Genomic DNA, 17,396 nt, shown 5'->3' on the forward strand with positions numbered 1-17,396 from the left:
CTACCCCAATGCTCTTTTGCTGGGATGAATGCAGGAGCAGATTTCAGAAGCAGGACAAGACACCCTTTTTTTGACTGATGACTGACATAAGGGCATGTACGTGATAGGCCTATATGATTATGATGGTCATAATGCTTCTTGACAGTGTCATAAAGCGTATTTTCTTAGTCCAAGTAAAGTGACATCGGATGGTCATAAAGCTTCTTGACAGTATCATAAAGTGCATTTTCTTAGTCCAAGTGAAGTGGCACAGGATGGTCATAATGCTTCATGACAGTGTATTTTCTACAAGTTATTTAAAATATGATGAAAAAAACATGACTGTAAAGAATTCCTTACAACAAGAACAACAAAGGACTTAAGAAACACATTTTCAAACAAAAGGAAACTTCTTGGCAGGGAAAAATACATTTGAATAAATGTGGGTTTTGACACTCTTATGTAGGTGTCATAACCAAACATAAAATAACGCAATATATGTCACAACAGGTGTAAATATATGGGTCATGACAGTGTTATGACCATAATATGACAAGTTATGTCAGCTATTATGACAGGGTTATGACTGTCATAACATGTTATGAAGCTGGGTGCCAAGGAAAGTGTTACCTAACAATGGGCTAATTAGTATAAAAGAATTATGTTGTAATGCATGTGTTGTGCAGTTGAACATTATGTCATTCTTTCTAAGGAAACCTATTTCTTCTGTTTCAGATGTTTGGATGCTGCTTTGTAGTGTTGCTATACAAGAGCAAAATGGTGTTGGCTCAGAATCTTTGCAAACCAATGTAAAATTAGTCCCTGAAGCATCAAAATGTCTAGTCATTCTCTGGTGACTGGTCTGAATTTGACTGGAGCCTAGCTTATCTACTATTATTGTGTAAATGTCATTAAATTCCATAGTTTGTGTCTTAGGACCACAAATTATTTAATGTTCTAGATTATTGAAAATAATGTGTCAAAGGGTCATTTTGTGAGAGGGAAGCCCGGACTGAAAGTAACCCCTGGCTCCATTTTCCTTTGACCTTAGTGTTCAGTGATTGCAGATCTGTAAAACCCAGAAGGGTGTAAGCAATAAGGCGTATGCTCCCCGAATGTTGTTATATTACCATATTGCTTGCACCTATCCTGTTTTTATAGATCTGCAAACACCAAGAAGTTAAGACCTTGGAGGTGGCGAAAAATAGTTTTAGGACCGGTCCACAGAGACACAGCTCCCACTGGAGGATGCTGTGTCCTGACATTCCATCGCCGCAGACATCATTCATCAGAGGCACATAGGGTGTTTCGCGCGGCAGCCATGGCGGTGTCCCTTGCGCATTTCGATGATGAGTGGCACGATTTTAAGGAATTTGAGCCGATTTCAGAGCAGGGGACTCGGATGGACCGAGTAAACTTGGTTGTCGAGCAGGTGACAGGCGTGCTGAAGGTCCTTCCAGAGCTCAACAACAGCTTTTCGGGCGAAATAGGCAGCTTAAAGTCCATGGAAGATCTGGTGAACAATTTCGACGATAAATTGACAGTGTGTTTCCGAAATTTCAACACCAAAACTGAGAACATTGCCCCTGTAAACATTATCACCGAGGATACAACACTGAGGAACGACGAGTGAGTATGCGAAGTGACTCGTGGCCGAAGTTAGTTCGTCCTTTGCAACATACTATCACATTTCAATGTCTCGCTCTGCATAATTGCGTTCCTCTCATACATGCAGTCACGTGTATTGATAGTTGATGCAAGCTGCCAACATTCAACATTGTAGTAGATAGGCGTATATCATATATACACCTGTTCGAGAATATTGCTATAGGCTTACAGTATTGCTACATACATTTCACAGCAGTTTACGTTTATAAGTATGCTTTTCATGCATTATTGTTGCGATGCACACTGTCAGTTATGCTGATGACTTGTCAATAAGCAATGTTATCAGTGGTCATGTGACTTCTCCGTCAAACTAGATTTTAGAACTCACATAATGTCAGTTGAAAACATGTCTGTGCATGGTGTCCCAAATATGCCTAACAAAGACATCCCACTAAACTCTGGATTAGAATGTTGACCCAAATACCCTTCCCAGGAGTTCGAATAAATAGGACAATTCACATTTATCCCCTCCTAAAAGATGAAAGATTTGGATAATTTCTTGGGTAGAGATAGTTGATCCCACTGATCTGTTTGTGGTTAATAAATAGTTAGCCTAATACTATGCTGTTTATAAATGATACATGAGTTATTAATGTCTCACCCTTCCCCTTTTCACTATTCATCATACTGTCTTAAAGCAGTGCGGCTGTAGCATTATCAACAGCCCAAACATATCGCACAGCTGGAGGATTAGTCCTCATTTTACTGCTTCCAATGTATGTTTTTGATTGAAAATGTACAGTATCATCTGGGTAAATCTTTTGTAAGATGTTTGTGACCTTTGTGGCATCTGTCACTTGGTAACCAATATTTGGCTACATGCACAGTGCAGTGTCATTATCACAAATATAACCACTGTTGACCATTATTAGAAGTTAGTTATCACTTCTCTACATGAGCTTTGGACCTACACACGTTTATGTGTCTCTCATCTCATTTCCCCCACAGGATCTGGAATGCTCTTGCAGATAATTATGGTAATGTCATGGCAGTGGACTGGAAACAGTCTAGAACGCGCTCCCTCCATCTCCCCAGTCTAAACCTCGAAAACAAACCAGTGAGTCAAGTTCTTGCTTCATAGAGGGCTCTCTCTTTGCCCCTTTCCTTCCACCCCCACTCTCTCTCTTTTTCCCTATATCCCTACCACTCCCCCTCTCCCTGCCCCTACCTTCCTGTTCAATCTGTTTATCGCTCCAATCTAAAAATCAGATTTCATTGTGCCAGGATTTAGTTTTGATTAAATCCCCTCCCCCTGACCCGTCAGAGGGTGGATGATGTAACACTGGAGCTGTCCGACGATGAGGAGCTGAGGGAACAGATGGACATGCACACCATCATCGTCTCCTGCCTCAATGACGAACCCCTCTTCACCGCAGAACAGGTAGGGCTACCCACCAATTTACCAACCTACCAACCCACAGCTCTGCCTAGAATAGACCAAGACTGACCTGCACTTTATCAAAGATAGAATTCAGTGGAGCAGAGCTGGGTATGGGGCTTGTGCCTGTTGCTTGAATGTGCTTCACATAAACAGATGACAGGTGGACTGAGCCAGTGTTTGTGTGATAACCAGAGTTGGGGTCTATTCTATTGACATTTCCAGTCAATTCAGGAATAAAATGTCATTCCAAGGAATGGAATAGCACTACATGGAGAAATTATATGTCCAGTGCAACAGACAGGAATAGAAATGGAATTGATCCCAAATGTGTGGTGTTACCGTGTGTATTGTAGGTTATTGAGGAGATAGAGGAGATGATGCAGGACTCTCCTGACCTGGAGGCAGAGCAGAACCACCCCTCTCAGTCAGACGTCTCCATGCTCTCTCTAGACATCCAGCGCTCCAGAACAAACCACAGCTATGAAGAGCGTGAGTATATCTCTGTCAGTTAGGTGTGTGCGTGTGTAAATGGTGTGAGGGAGGTTGAAAGTGTGTTTGCATTCTTATGCTACATTTCTGTGTGTGTGCAGGAGAGAAAACTCTGTGTGTATCAGAGCTGAATGAGCGGCTAGAGGAGGTGGAGACGGCCATCAGACGTTACAGTGAGGAGCTGATTCAACACCTGGCCCTCAGGGACGAACTGGACTTTGAAAAAGAGGTGAAGAACAGCTTCATCTCTATCCTGATAGATGTGCAGAACAGACAAAAGGAACACAAGGAACTACTGAAGAAAAAGAAAAAACTCAAGAGTGGTGCCGGGGCCCCGCAGGGCCGACCAGAGAGAACACAAGCACTAGGATCAGTGAGTGACACCATCCATGCTGTGCGTGCACACACACACAAACACACACACAATGCCTACTGATCCACTGTTTTATGGCATTGCTTACATTCAAAGTGGACAGTTTTAGTAACCTTTTGAAATGTATTCAAACCTTATACAACTTATTTCTTGCTTGTGCAGATGTCCCCCCTTATTACTATCTTGATACCTTATTACTTGGCTCTTTTTACAAACTAAGTTACTGGTTCCTTGTTTTGGGGATATTGACCTTTTAAACCTTGCATATGGTTCCTTCTCTCTTCACCTGCTTGTTTCCTGTTTGTGTGCCTCTTACTTCCCGTTTCTCTGCATCACTTCCTTCCTCTCTAGCGCTTCAGCATGGAGGGGCTCTCCTCTGCCATTCAAAATGGCTTCCGGCAAACTTTTGGGAGTGGTGGCATTGAAAGACAGGTGCCTATATTTCTCTCTTTCTCTCTGTCTGTTGCCCTCTTCATTAGTGCTGTGTGTGTTTTTGTTGGTCAACTAGATGGTAATTGTACATGAAGTACAATTGGTGGGACTTGCTTTAACTCTTTAAAAGTCTTTTTGTGTTAGTGGTAGAAGTTTAAAACGTTTTACTTTACTATTTAAAGCAACACAGTTGCATATAGCCAAAGTTTATTGTAGTAAAATAATTACTTTGATAAACTACTACATCAACCATATTAATTTGGATTGTAGGGCAGTTAGATCACAAAAATGTCTCAACTACAGTTGCTGCATGTGAAAACTAAAAGAAGAAACATATAGAACAAAACATTCTTTTGTTAGAAGATGGGAATTAAAAGCAGGATCATGTGGACAACACTCTTAGGAAAGCAAAGAAACTCTGAATCAATCATGCTGTGGGTTTCAGATAAATAGATGCACGATTTACATTTGAAGTTTGATTTTAGGTGAATGATGATGTAATGATTAGAAAGTTGTAAGCTATTATTTTGGGAGAGAAATATCTAGTGGTGACAACTCTTTAAAAGTATTTGTGGTAGTTGAAGAACTACAGTGCCTTCAGAACATATTCATACCCCTTGACTTTTTCCATATTTTGTTGTGTTACAGCCTGAATTTTAAATGGATTAAATTGAGATTTCGTGTCACTGGCCCACAATACTAGTTACTCCACAATATTAACCTAAATGACAGAGAATAAAGAAGGAAGCCTGTACAGAATACAAACATTCCAAAACATGCATCCTGTTTGCAATAAGGCACTATATTAAAACTGCAAAAAATGTGGCAAAGAAATTAACTTCAAGAAATTAACTTCATGTCCTCAAACACAACACATCATTTTTAAGCATGGGGGTGGCTGCATCATGTAATGGGTATGCTTGTCATCAGCAAGGACTAGGGAGTGTTTTAGGATAAAAAGAAACGGAACAGAGCTAAGCACAGTCAAAATCCTACTAGAAAACCTGGTTCAGTCTGCTTTCCTACAGACACTGGGAGACAAATTCACCTTTCAGCAGGACAATAACCTAAAACACAAGGACAAATCTACACTGGAGATGCTTACCAAGATGACATTGAATGTTCCTGAGTGGCCTAGTTACAGCTTTGACTTAAATCGTCTTGAAAACCTATGGCAAGACTTGAAAATGGCTGTCTAGCAATGTTCAACAACCAACTTGACAGAGCTTGAAGAATTTTAAAAAGAATAACATGCAAATATTGTACAATCCAGGTGTGCAAAGCTCTTAGAGACTTACCCAGATAGACTCACAGCTGTAATTGCTGCCAAAGAGGATTCTAACGTGTATTGACTCAGGGGTGTTAATACTTATTTATGTAAATTAGATATTTCTGTATATAATAAAAACATGTTTTCACTTTGTTGTTATGGGGTATTGTGTGTGTAGATGGGTGAGAAAAATAAATATTTAATTCATTTTGAATTCAGGCTGTAACACAACATAATGTGGAATAAGTCAAGGGGTATGAATACTTTCTGAAAGCACTGTATTAAGGCTGACCCCAATTAGTCGACTGGTCGATTGTTTGGTTGATAGGCTGTTGGTCGACCGAGATTTATTTAGTCGAGCAGTGGCAAATATACACTACATGACCAAAAGTATGTGGATACCTGCTCATCGAACATCTCAATTCAAAAATCATGGGCATTAATATGGAGTTGGTCCCCCCCTTTGCTGCTATAATAGCCTGCACACTTCTGGGAAGGCTTTCCACTAAGGCTGGGCGATATGGCCTAAAACTCAAATCTCGATTTTCTCAAATATATATCTACATTTAAAAAAAATGTTTTCTCTAAATAAGCTTTGTTGTACAATGTAAAGGTAAAATACACTGTATTCTAAACAGTCAGCAATAATCTAATGAATTCAGAGCTTGTGAAGTTATACCTAGGCTGAATATATGCCTTCAACAACCATAAGACCCACTAATAATTTAATTATTTTATCAGAATAGTTGTACCTTCTTTTTTTGTAATAATCACTGATCTGGCTTTCAGGTCTGTCTATAAAAATGCCAATTTTGATTAAAATTTAACCAGAACCATGCATAATGCACATCAACTAATAATGTATCAGGCATTGTTGAAAATGAACACCGGTCTCATAAACAATCTCTCAAGCACAAGCCCACGTGTTAGTAATTAGCCAGCTAATATTTATATTTAAAGTTTAGCCAAATTGGATCTAGGTATAATTTCACACGCTCTGAATTCAGCTGACAAGGCAAAACAGTTGAATTGTTACGAATACAACCTTCTGTCCGTCTCCAACTATTTGAACAGATGTTCAACATTAATTAAACATTAATTCGATATATAGCCCAGCCCTATTTTCCACTAGATGTTGGAACATTGCTGCAGGGACTTGCTTCCATTCAGCCACAAGAGCATTAGTGAGGTCGGCACTGATGTTGGGCGGTTAGGCCTGGCTCGCAGTCTGCATTCCAATTCATCCCAAAGGTGTTCGATGGGGTTGAGGTCAGGGCTCTGTGCAGGCCAGTCAAGTTATTCCAAACCAATTTCGACCGACCATTTCTGTATGGACCTCGGTTTGTGTACGGGGTCATTGTCATGCTGAAACAGGAAAGGGCCATGCCCAAACTGTTGCCACAAAGTTGGAAGCACAGAATCATCTTGAATGTTATTGTATGCTGTAGCATTAAGATTTCCCTTCACTGGAACTAAGGGGCCATGAAAAACAGCCCCAGACCATTATTCCTCCTCCACTGAACTTTACAGTTGGCACTATACATTCGGGCAGGTAGCGTTCTCCTGGGATCAGTCAAACCCAGATTCGTCTGTCGAACTGCCAGATGATGAAGCATGATTCATCACTCCAGAGAACGCAATTCCACTGCTGCAGAGTCCAATGGTAGCGAGCTTTACACCACTCCAGCCGACGCATGTCATTGCACATGGGGATCTTAAGCTTGTGTGCGACTGCTCGGCCATGGAAACCCATTACATGAAGCTCCCGACGGACAGTTCTGGTGCTGAAGTTGCTTCCAGAGGCAGTTTGGAACTCGGCAGTGAGTGTTGCAACCGAAGACGGAGGATTTCTACGCGCTACACACTTCAGCACTTAGCTGAGCCTTTGTTCGCGACTGAGCCGTTGTTGCTCCTAGATGTTTCCACTTCACAATAACAGCACTTACAGTTGACCGGGGCAGCTCTAGCAGGGCAGAAATTTGATGAACTGACTTGTTGGAAATGTGGCATCCTATAACGGTGCCATTGTTGAAAGTCACTGAGCTCTTCATTCTACTGCCAATGTTTGTCTATGGAGATTGCATGGCTATGTGTTCGGTTTTATACACCTGTCAGCAACGGGTGTGGCTGAAATAGCTAAATCCACTAATTTGAAGGGGTGTCCACATACTTTTGGCCATGTAGAGTATATAAACAAATTATTATTACCAGTAGTACATTTACTGTTAAGTCCCATAATTTCTAATCTACAATGTTTGTTTGGCTACGGTAATTACTGTTAATGCACTCAATATATTATTATTATTATTACAGTCTTACCGTTGTCATTGTAGGAGTGGACACATTGTTTGCAGAGTGCACAACTTAGGCGGTGACAAAAAAAACGTTATGGTTTATTTCATTCCATTTATGAGTTGTCAATTTATTAATTGTCTTTTGTTTGGAGCACTCCTGTCAATCTTGAGTAAGGGACACACAACTGATTACGCATATAGAAGTAGGAGTAGTCTACTTGGTCTGCGAGCAAATGTAGGTCTATAATTATTCCCATTTGAGGATCTAATACTGTTTATGATTGTCTTAACTCACCATCACTGTGGAATTTCTGAAAGTAATTTTTTCTTCGCATCAAGCAGCAAGTAGACAAAGTCTGTTTTTACATCCATTGAAAATGACAGTTGTTCCTCAACACAGCCTATTTGAAACATCTTTCCAGCTCACTCCCTTTCGATTACCGCTCAGCATGAAAGGGGAAGAAATGTCATGCTCTGATCCGGTGGAAGCGTCATAAAATAGGTCTACCTGATTACTTCTTATCCCTTGTGCAAAATAGCCTGCAGCTGTGTCTGTCTGTCTAGATTTCACTGGAGCTGGAAACTCTGAGGACCCAGAATATTTTATACAATGTTGCAAGTTTGCTAGCAGGAGCTTCAGGCCAGACCAAGTTAATATAGCTGACACAATACAAGTTCCTTGCAGACAGGTCATGCATAGCCAATGTGATTTAGATTATATTTATTTTTATCAGGATATTTTCTACCTGCAGGTTGCAATGTTTTTATTTGTTGTCTTTATGTAGGCTATTTTTACATATTGGCAATGAAAATAAAAGTTACTTGTGCCATTTTCATTTAGGTATAATTTAGATTTACCACATAACATTAATTTTGAGATATGAAGACTATTATAAAGTACATTAAATTAAAGTTCCATGTAAATGTGCATATAAAAATTATAACTGGCATGTAGATCACTAGAAATGGTATGATAACTTGGCACTCCAAATGGAAAAGGTTGCCGACCGCTGGTGTAGCCCATTACCGGCAACTTCAGGAGCTTAACAGCAGAGACAGAATCTGAGAAAGCCAGCAACAACGGGAGGAGGAAGGTCAGGAACAGGTGTTTTTCTTCTGGGTGGCTATATTGATCTCTGGCTCTCTCTTTAGTAATTTATGTCTTAATTTTTAATCGCAGTGCTTAAAGCATCAGACAAGCTCAGTAGCCTACGTATAGTTGATTTTATTCAAACAAAGGATGTGGAAAAATACAATTTTTTTGTTGTTGTTGACCAATCAGACGACTCTTGGTCAACTAACTTTTGTTTTAGTCTGGGACAGCCCTACACTGCATGTAGAATAGATTTGTATGTAGACCTACTGATAGCTAGCTGTAATTCTAGCTAATAAATCATTTTCATGCTAAAAGTACATTTCCTGAAGTAAACGTGGTGTGTTTGCTAACTTGTTTTATAGTGTGTATGGTTTTGAAATATGTTATAGTAGTTGTAGTGGTTGTAGTAGTAATGGTGGTGACTGGTTATAGTTGAAAAAGTAGGTAGATGAAAAGCTAGGATAGTCTGAACATATGAAAGTTGGTTTGGTGTATCTAGCTTGAACGGTTCAGAAGTTGCTGTTGGTGGGTTCTTTTATGGAAATGTATGCAATTGTATATACTGTAGTTATAAATTAGGAAAGCCTGAACATGTGAAAGTTGGTGGTAGTGTTTGCAGTAGTAATGGTGATGACTGGTTATAGTTCAAAAGGTAGGTAGATGAAAATGTTGTTTGATTGGTTAGTTGGGAGGTTAGGATAGCCTGAACTTGTGAAAGCTGGTTTGGTGTCTCTAGCTTGAACGGTTCAAGAGTTACAACTATTGTTGGTGGGTATTATATGCTAATTTATGCTAATTTAAGTGTTTATAATTTATAGTGCAGACCAGAGCTAGTGCGAACCAGAGCTAGTGTCACGGTTGTCGTAGGACGGAGCAGACCAAAGTGCAGTGTGTGTGTCATTCCACATTTTATTTTCACTGTGAAACTAAGCAATACATATACATAACTAAAGAACAAAAACAACAAACCGTGACGCAGAGGTGAAACATACACTAACTCAAAATCAATCTCTCACAAACCCAGGTGGGAAAAACACCAACTTAAGTATGATCTCCAATTAGAGACAACGATGACCAGCTGCCTCTAATTGGAGATCATCCCAAACAAAAACCCAACATAGAAATACAAAACTAGAACATCACAACATAGAAAATCTAAACTAGAAAAAAAACCTGTCATGCCCTGACCTACTCTACCATAGAAAATAACAGCTTTCTATGGTCAGGACGTGACAGCTAGCTAGCTACACCCAGGACCAGAGCTGGACCAGCGCTAGTGCAGACAAGAGCAATAGTTGTGTGGTTGTGGTCAGTAGTTGTGTGGTTAGTAGTTGTGTGGTTGTGGTCAATAGTTGTGTGGTTGTGGTCAGTAGTTGTGTAGTTGTGGTCAGTGTCTAAACTACAGTTGTTGCATGTGAAAACTGAAAGAAGTGAAATGAGAAGCAGGGTTGCCAGGTCAAGCTATAATTTCTAGCCCAATGACCACTCAAAACCCGCCCAAATGACCTGAAAACTAGCCCCAATTTTTTTTTTTCAGCAAGAGAGTTGCCATATCTAGACAATAAACCCTTTTTCCATAACGTTATTGAGACAATTAAGGAGGAATATCATACTAACTTGTAAAATTCAGATTTCCTCAAAATAATAATTATTGCAAGCTATGACATGACATAAAGGAATAGTAATATGTGACAAGAGAAAATATAATTCCATTAGCCGTGGTATAGTGGCCATATACCACAAACCCCCGGGGTGCCTTGTTGCTATTATAAACTGGTTATCAACGTAATTAGAACAGTAAAAAGTAATGTTTTGTCATACCTGTTGTATATGGCCTGATATACCACCGCTTTCAGACAATCAGCATTCAGGGCTTGAACCAGGTGTCACGCCCTGATCTATTTCACATGTCCTTGTGCTGGTTTCCACCCCTTCCAGGTGTCACTTATTTTCCCCGGTGTATTTATCCCTGTGTTTCCTGTCTCTCTGTGCCAGTTTGTCTTGTTTGTCAAGTCAACCAGCGTTTTTGTGCCTCAGCTCCTGCTTTCCCAGTCCCTCTTTTTCTCGCCCTCCTGGTTTTGACCCTTGCTTGTCCTGACTCTGAGCCCGCCTGCCTGACCACTCTGCCTGCCCCTGACCTCAAGCCTACCTATCGTCTTGTACCGTTTGGACTCTGACCTGGTTACTAAACCCCTGCTGTCCTGTTTATGACCCCGCGCCTGTACCCGACCTGCCTTTTGCCTACCCCTTTGTTATAATACATATCGGAGCTCAACCATCTGCCTCCTGTGTCTGCATTTGGGTCTCGCCTTGTGCCCTTTATACCAGGTTTATAATTGTAAGTAAATAAATCCCCTTTGTGTATGTGCATAACTATAGATAAATCCTACAGGAGTTTGAGTGATGAAAGTTGAATAGAGGATCTCGAAATCTCTGAGCAAGAAACACTTGGATGAACATAAAAAAAATGAATGTTAGGCTCCTTTCTATTGTGCTGTTATCATGTGCCAGATGTTAAGACTACAAACCACCATTGACTTGTCATTTCAATAGGCATAGGCTTCAGACTAAAATCTGGGTTTTTGATTCTAATTCAATTTTACCACAGTTTGCTCAGATAAAGCCCCTGATAGGCCTATATCTAATTTCAGATAGTCTACAGTATCCTAGACAAGATGTAGGCAAGATGTAAACTGAACGATTTAGCAGCTTGCTTCGTTCAAATTCAGACTAATTTATTCAACATTAATAGTGAACAGTGGCAGTTGTTTTCCAAGGCAATTTCGCAATAAGAAGTGCTTCTTTCCCCAATAGTCTGCTGGAATAGGCTACAGAGAATGGGGTCATAATTTCAATCACTGAATTAAATATTAATAATAGATATATGAACTTAATGTGCTTGTCAACAACAGCCAGAGTTTATTTTTTTGAATGTGTTTCACCTGTAGCCTAATATGACTACTGTTCATAATAACACAAGGCTACAACAAAGTTATAGGCTATTTATTAAATTGGTTCGCCAGCTCCAGATGGGCTACACAGGTTGCACAAATTGATTTGCAATGACTCCAGTGATATCGTCATTTCAACATATTTACTGTATAAAATGGTAGCCTACAATGGCATATATATATTACTAGGTTTACTTGATGGCCAACAGAGGCAAATGTATAATTCTCCACATTTAGCCTAATGTCAGTTTCATTGAGGATTTTTCCCATAAAAAGAACCAGGCGAGGAAGTTCCATAACTACCATTAAAAATGTCCACTCGGGCAGCCCCCGAGACACATGAACTGAGCATGCATAAAGCACTTTGCTTGATACCTAAGCAGTCAACTTTAGAATGCAGTTTAAACCAAGCGGATTTATGTCATTTGTTTCCAGTGCTTTGTCTCCATTATTTGTTGATGTGCATCAGTTCTAGAGTATGGACATATTTTTTGGAAACAGGTTTGGAAATAGGTGGCTCCATAATGACAATCTAAATAGCCTACCTACAACTGGTAAAAAGTTGTCACAACGTACGCGCGTGCTGCTCTCGTTCCTCTCGCTCACCTGACTCAGCCAATACCTGTAGTGCTCTCTCAGCACACACACCCCTCCTGATCTTTCAATCACTCAGCAACAGCATGACTCACTGCCTGACAGTCAGGAGCAGGTCACAGTGAAATATATATGTTTGAAGAAAAATGCCATGGCGGCTGCGGTGCAATTTAGAAATATCCCAAAAACCAGAAACCCGCGACCAGTACATTTTCACCCGTGACATCGTTTTCCAAGTAGCCCAAATTGGCAAGGAAACCGCGAACATGGCAACACTGATGAGAAGTGGGAGAAGAAAAAAAATGATGAGAAGTGATTGGGTGAAATATGAAGAGTGAACAGTGGCAGTTGTTTTCCAAGGCAATTGTTTCTAGGCAACAGTTGCCTTGGCAGGCCTGCTCCCTCCATGGCGAAAGCCAGTGTGAAAAACATGCTAACAAACATTTGTGCTTTGAAACGAAATAAATACCGCACCCTGACCCACACAACTTATTTGCTAGATTCATGATAGTGTTGTTAGACAAAGCAAGGAAAGTGAACTTCAAAGCGTGATTGAGTTTTAATGGAATATGCAGCTGTTGGTAAGTAATGAACCTGCTAGCTTCTGACATGACTAACTGCATCTTTAAAGAGATCACTTGATGGGTTACTAAAAAGCTCTATCTATTGATTGGTAGAAGCTATTCCTAATCCGTTGCCAGATTTGAATAGCAGAGAAATAGACAAAGATGTCATACCCATAACCCTTTGTCTAAAGTGGTACAAATTTCAGTTGTTTATAAAAGGTTTCAGAAAATGTTGTTGATGCAGTTACTAAAACAGCTGTAACTTTGTATCAGAATAAGATATTTTTGTTTTGCATTCAGATTTGAAAAGCAGAGAAGTAGATTAAGATTTCATATGCTCTAACATTTTGTAATAGTTGACTAAATGGTTAAATTACATGATTTGTGTAAAAAGTTGCATTGATTCATTTACAGTGAATGGAATGTTGGAATTGATGATGTCACAATGGGGCCTTTAGAATGTTGAGGAAATTGCCATGAAAGTGGATGGAGGACAAAAAGAAGGTCAAAAAAATTTGCAATTTTTAAAAAGTATAAAATGTATTTTAAAAAAAGTATTAATTAAATATATATATATTTTAAAGTTGTATGTAAGCACACTGGTTCTGACCAGTCTACATGTAATGTTTCAACGACGTTTCTAGCTTGAATAGTGTAAGTGGAGTAGCGTGCTAAATAATAATAATAATAAAATGTCAGAAGTATGACGAAGATTTAAAGTCTGGACTTTTGCTTCGCAAGTCCCACCTAAAAATGCTGATCCACCCAGCGTCACATTTCCATAAACTGAACATGAATTACTCGCTGTCTCACCTCTCTGCTGTATTTAAGAAGGAGTCTTAAAAAAACATCACTAATTGCCTTTCTACATTGGAGCAGCAATTGAACAATTGTATTTAGCATGTACAGTGCCTTGTGAAAGTCTTCACACCCCTTGCACAGTTTTCACATGTTTCTGCCTTAAAATTACACGTAAAAAGGGATTCAATTAGATTTTTTTCCCCCGACCAATCTGCACAGCCTACTACACAATTTCAATGTAAAGGAAAATTATAGAAAATGTTCTTAATTAAATAGAACAAAAAACAAAGATGCCTTGATTGCGTTTGTCTTCACACACCATAGTTAATACTTGGTGGAAGAACTTTTGGCAGCCATTACAGCTGTGAGAGGAACATTTGTGTAAAGCAGAGAAGTAGATTAAGATTTCATATGCTCTAACAAGTTGGTAGGATCTCATTCAAAATGATTCACAGCTGTAATGCCTGCCGATGGTGGTTCCACCAAGTATTAACTCTGGGGTGTGAAGACATATGCAAAGACTTGTTTTTTTATTTGTATTAATTTGGAAAATGTTCTATAATTCTTTCACTTTGAAAATGTGGGATAGGTTGTGTAGATCAGTTGGAAAACAATATAATGTGTAATTGAATTTTTAAGGCAGAACATTTTGAAAAGTGTACAAGGGGTGTTTACACTTCCACTAGGCACTGTACTTATTCTCTCTTTTTCTGTATTGTTTCTACCCCATGGTCTATCTTAGTATCTGACCACAGTCATCCCATATGAGAAGAAAGGAGGTCCTCCATCGGTGGAAGATCTTCAGATCCTGACCCAAAGTAAGTGGCACCTTAGTAAGTGGTACCTGTAAGGTGCAGAGCATTTATCCCCCACCCATCTCATGAATCTTAAATAAATAAAAACATTTGTGCTACTTGAAGTACAGGGTACAGTTGTTTATCTAGTGTTATAGTTGGTTGACATACCCTGGTCAAATACATTCCTGGAATAAATACATTTTTCTGATTGGTTTGTGTTTCTGTTGCAGTCCTGCAAGCTATGAGAGATGACAGTGACAAGGTGCCCAGCCTTCTGACAGACTACATTCTCAAAGGTGAATATACTCAGCCTCTCTCTATGTACATTTTAACATTAGTAGGCTATATTACAGTGAGTTATGTGTTGTTGGCATACGGTTGTCTCTGCATTTTTGTATAGTTGTTGTCTCTGCATTTTTGTAGAATTCAAGAACATAACGTTTATTGATAACTCATGATTTTCACATTAGGCTATTTTAAGCTAGGCTTTTCTACTGTTTAAGTTGTTGTGCTTTTTCTTTTGTGTGTATGGTACAGGGCAATTTACAGTTGAGTGATCTCCTTTTTCCTTCATTCATTTCTTTAAAAACAATTCTCTCCATTCTTAATTTTCTGTTCAATGTCTCGCTGCATTGTACTTGCTAGCTCTGGTGTGAGAGCCATGGACAGAGAGGTTTGTGACACACATTCAGACACTGTACTGTGTGGTGTAGCTCACTCATTGCGTGAGAGCACCCCTAGTGGCCACTGAGCTTTAGTGTAATGTAACCATACCCTGCCGTTGTGTCCTGTCACTGCCCTGCCCCACCCCACCCCTCACTGTCACACTACTGCTGTTTAGGGTATGGTAGACCCCGTTGCTGCTCCCGTTGGTGTCACAAAGTTATCCCTGACCCACGATCTTGCTTTGCCTAACCCTTCACATCCTCAAGTGATCCCAAATGGACCTTACGGGTTCTACTAAAACGCTCCCTGGGAATCACTACTTTTACAACCATTGGAACCGATTTCTCTTTCTGGACTCACTGAATACTAAATGGCTGTATTGGCATATTGTGTATTGTTGCCGTATCTATTTCAAGTGTGTTTGGATTCCTTAACTGTTTTCCTGATCAAACCTAGATACAGGTACTTGGTTATTTTATTTCTCCTGTTTTACTATTTCATTCCTTTTTCTCCACCCAAGCCTGTTCTATTTCTTACTTTGTATTTTCCCGTAGTAGCCTAACTGGCATTCACACCTAGTCCCAGCCATACTCATTAATGTGTTTTTTCCACAGTGCTTTGCCCAACATAGACTGGAAGGACGATAACTGACATTTTGATAACGAGGTGAGGGATCTGGTTTCAATGTCAACAAGCAAAATGAAGAGGACTTGCTCAGAGTATAAAAAATAAAAACATGAGCACACTTAATTTATTCTTAATGATGCATGGTATTTTACCTCAAGTTGCTCCTTTTTATGTAACACCCATAGATGTTTTATAGCTCATTCAGTTTTATTTTCTCCGTGTTGAGCATGGTGATTTCACAAACCTTGTGTATTTGACTACTTCAAGTATTTTTTTTAATTGTTTTTACTTTAAGTACAGTGTAAAATTCAGTACCCAAAGTCATAAGAAAGATACTCATACATTCTAGTGCTAGCATCTACTGTATGTGGCTGATATCAACAGCCTTTTGGATGATAGGGAGCCTTACATTTTTGCCCTGAAGTAAGATCGAAGCTACTCATATCCAAAGGTTTGTGTCTTAATTGGATTAACCTAATCTGAAGGTCTCAGAAACAACTGAGCTACACTCCACAGCACTTGTAATATCAGGGATATGAAACATTTTAGGTTAGTTTAAAAGTGCTTAAATACATTTCATTAATAAAATAAACCTTGAACTAAATACTAACATTTTTCTACACAACTCAGTCCACCATTTGGCCTCCCTAAAAGCACTGCACATATATTTTTTAGTCATAGCTAAATACTGTAGTAGTACCATTATTGTCATACTTAGAAGGAATTGCAAAGGTATGTGAACAGAACTGTAATTAATTACAGAGCACTGATGTGACTACTAGCTATGCATTTGAGTAAATAATGACTCACTGAAGCCCTGAATCAGAGGCACCATGCAGCCCAGACCTGGCCAGTCTGTGAAGGCTGTGCACATAAGCTGGGCATTATTATATTTCTATACACAAGAAATTAAGATGCCTTTGTATTTGCCAGAATTTTTTGTACATTGACTTATTTTTAACCAAATGTTATACTAAGCTACTTATCTGCTAAACTATTAATTTATTTTGTAAATATTTTATTTCGAATAAATGTATAAAGTCAATGAATAACCCAATTTAATCTGGTTTTGTTTCATTACTGAGTCAACTCCATTTTTTTCTCCTTGCTCATACAGCATACTCCAGCTATTCATCAATGACAATGATATGGAACAACATAGAAAACTTATTTAGTTATGCAAACTCAACCTTGCTTTTAGCCAATACCCTAGGCCAATACTTTTAATATTGTAACAGGGAGCCATGCTCTTTCAATGCCGCTGTAGTCTAATCCTCATTGGAACATGGGAAATCATAAAGCTGGTGTTATATTGAACACAAAACATTGACAGTTAACACATTTTTCCAACTCCAACTAGGAGAAAAACATTGGAAAGAGGAACAACAAATGGTTTGTGCAAATGTGAGAGA

The 17,396-nt window shown here is 39.3% G+C and overlaps 1 protein-coding gene across 5 annotated transcripts; it reads left to right on the plus strand.

Moving 5' to 3' along the window:
* The first annotated feature begins 1,153 nt into the window (after positions 1-1,153).
* LOC106605036 (fasciculation and elongation protein zeta-2) lies at positions 1,154-17,046 on the plus strand. 5 transcript variants are annotated; one of them, XM_014200271.2, is made up of 10 exons: positions 1,154-1,608; positions 2,596-2,704; positions 2,912-3,028; positions 3,382-3,517; positions 3,619-3,890; positions 4,242-4,322; positions 14,637-14,712; positions 14,922-14,987; positions 15,337-15,364; positions 15,972-17,046. In XM_014200271.2, the coding sequence occupies exons 1-9, from the start codon at positions 1,301-1,303 to the stop codon at positions 15,345-15,347; spliced, it is 1,176 nt and encodes a 391-aa protein (XP_014055746.1). In that variant the 5' UTR covers positions 1,154-1,300; the 3' UTR covers positions 15,348-15,364; positions 15,972-17,046. The 5 variants fall into 5 exon arrangements, with proteins under 5 accessions (XP_014055746.1, XP_014055745.1, XP_014055747.1 ...); XM_014200270.2 differs by having other exon boundaries at positions 15,337-17,046; XM_014200269.2 differs by lacking the exon at positions 15,337-15,364 and having other exon boundaries at positions 1,157-1,608.
* Positions 17,047-17,396: the final 350 nt, after the last annotated feature.

The sequence above is a fragment of the Salmo salar genome, chromosome ssa05 (genome assembly GCF_905237065.1).
Source record: "Salmo salar chromosome ssa05, Ssal_v3.1, whole genome shotgun sequence".
In the NCBI taxonomy this organism is placed as follows: Eukaryota; Metazoa; Chordata; class Actinopteri; order Salmoniformes; family Salmonidae; genus Salmo; species Salmo salar.

What these genes read in the sequence shown, in the direction of transcription:
- LOC106605036 (XM_014200269.2), top strand. Translation starts at nt 1,301, where the DNA reads ATGGCGGTGTCCCTTGCGCATTTCGATGATGAGTGGCACGATTTTAAG. An exon ending in GAACACAAGCACTAGGATCA is followed by an intron (nt 3,891 to 4,241) that starts GTGAGTGACACC and finishes CTTCCTCTCTAG; the next exon opens with CGCTTCAGCATGGAGGGGCT. An exon ending in TCTTCAGATCCTGACCCAAA is followed by an intron (nt 14,713 to 14,921) that starts GTAAGTGGCACC and finishes TTTCTGTTGCAG; the next exon opens with TCCTGCAAGCTATGAGAGAT.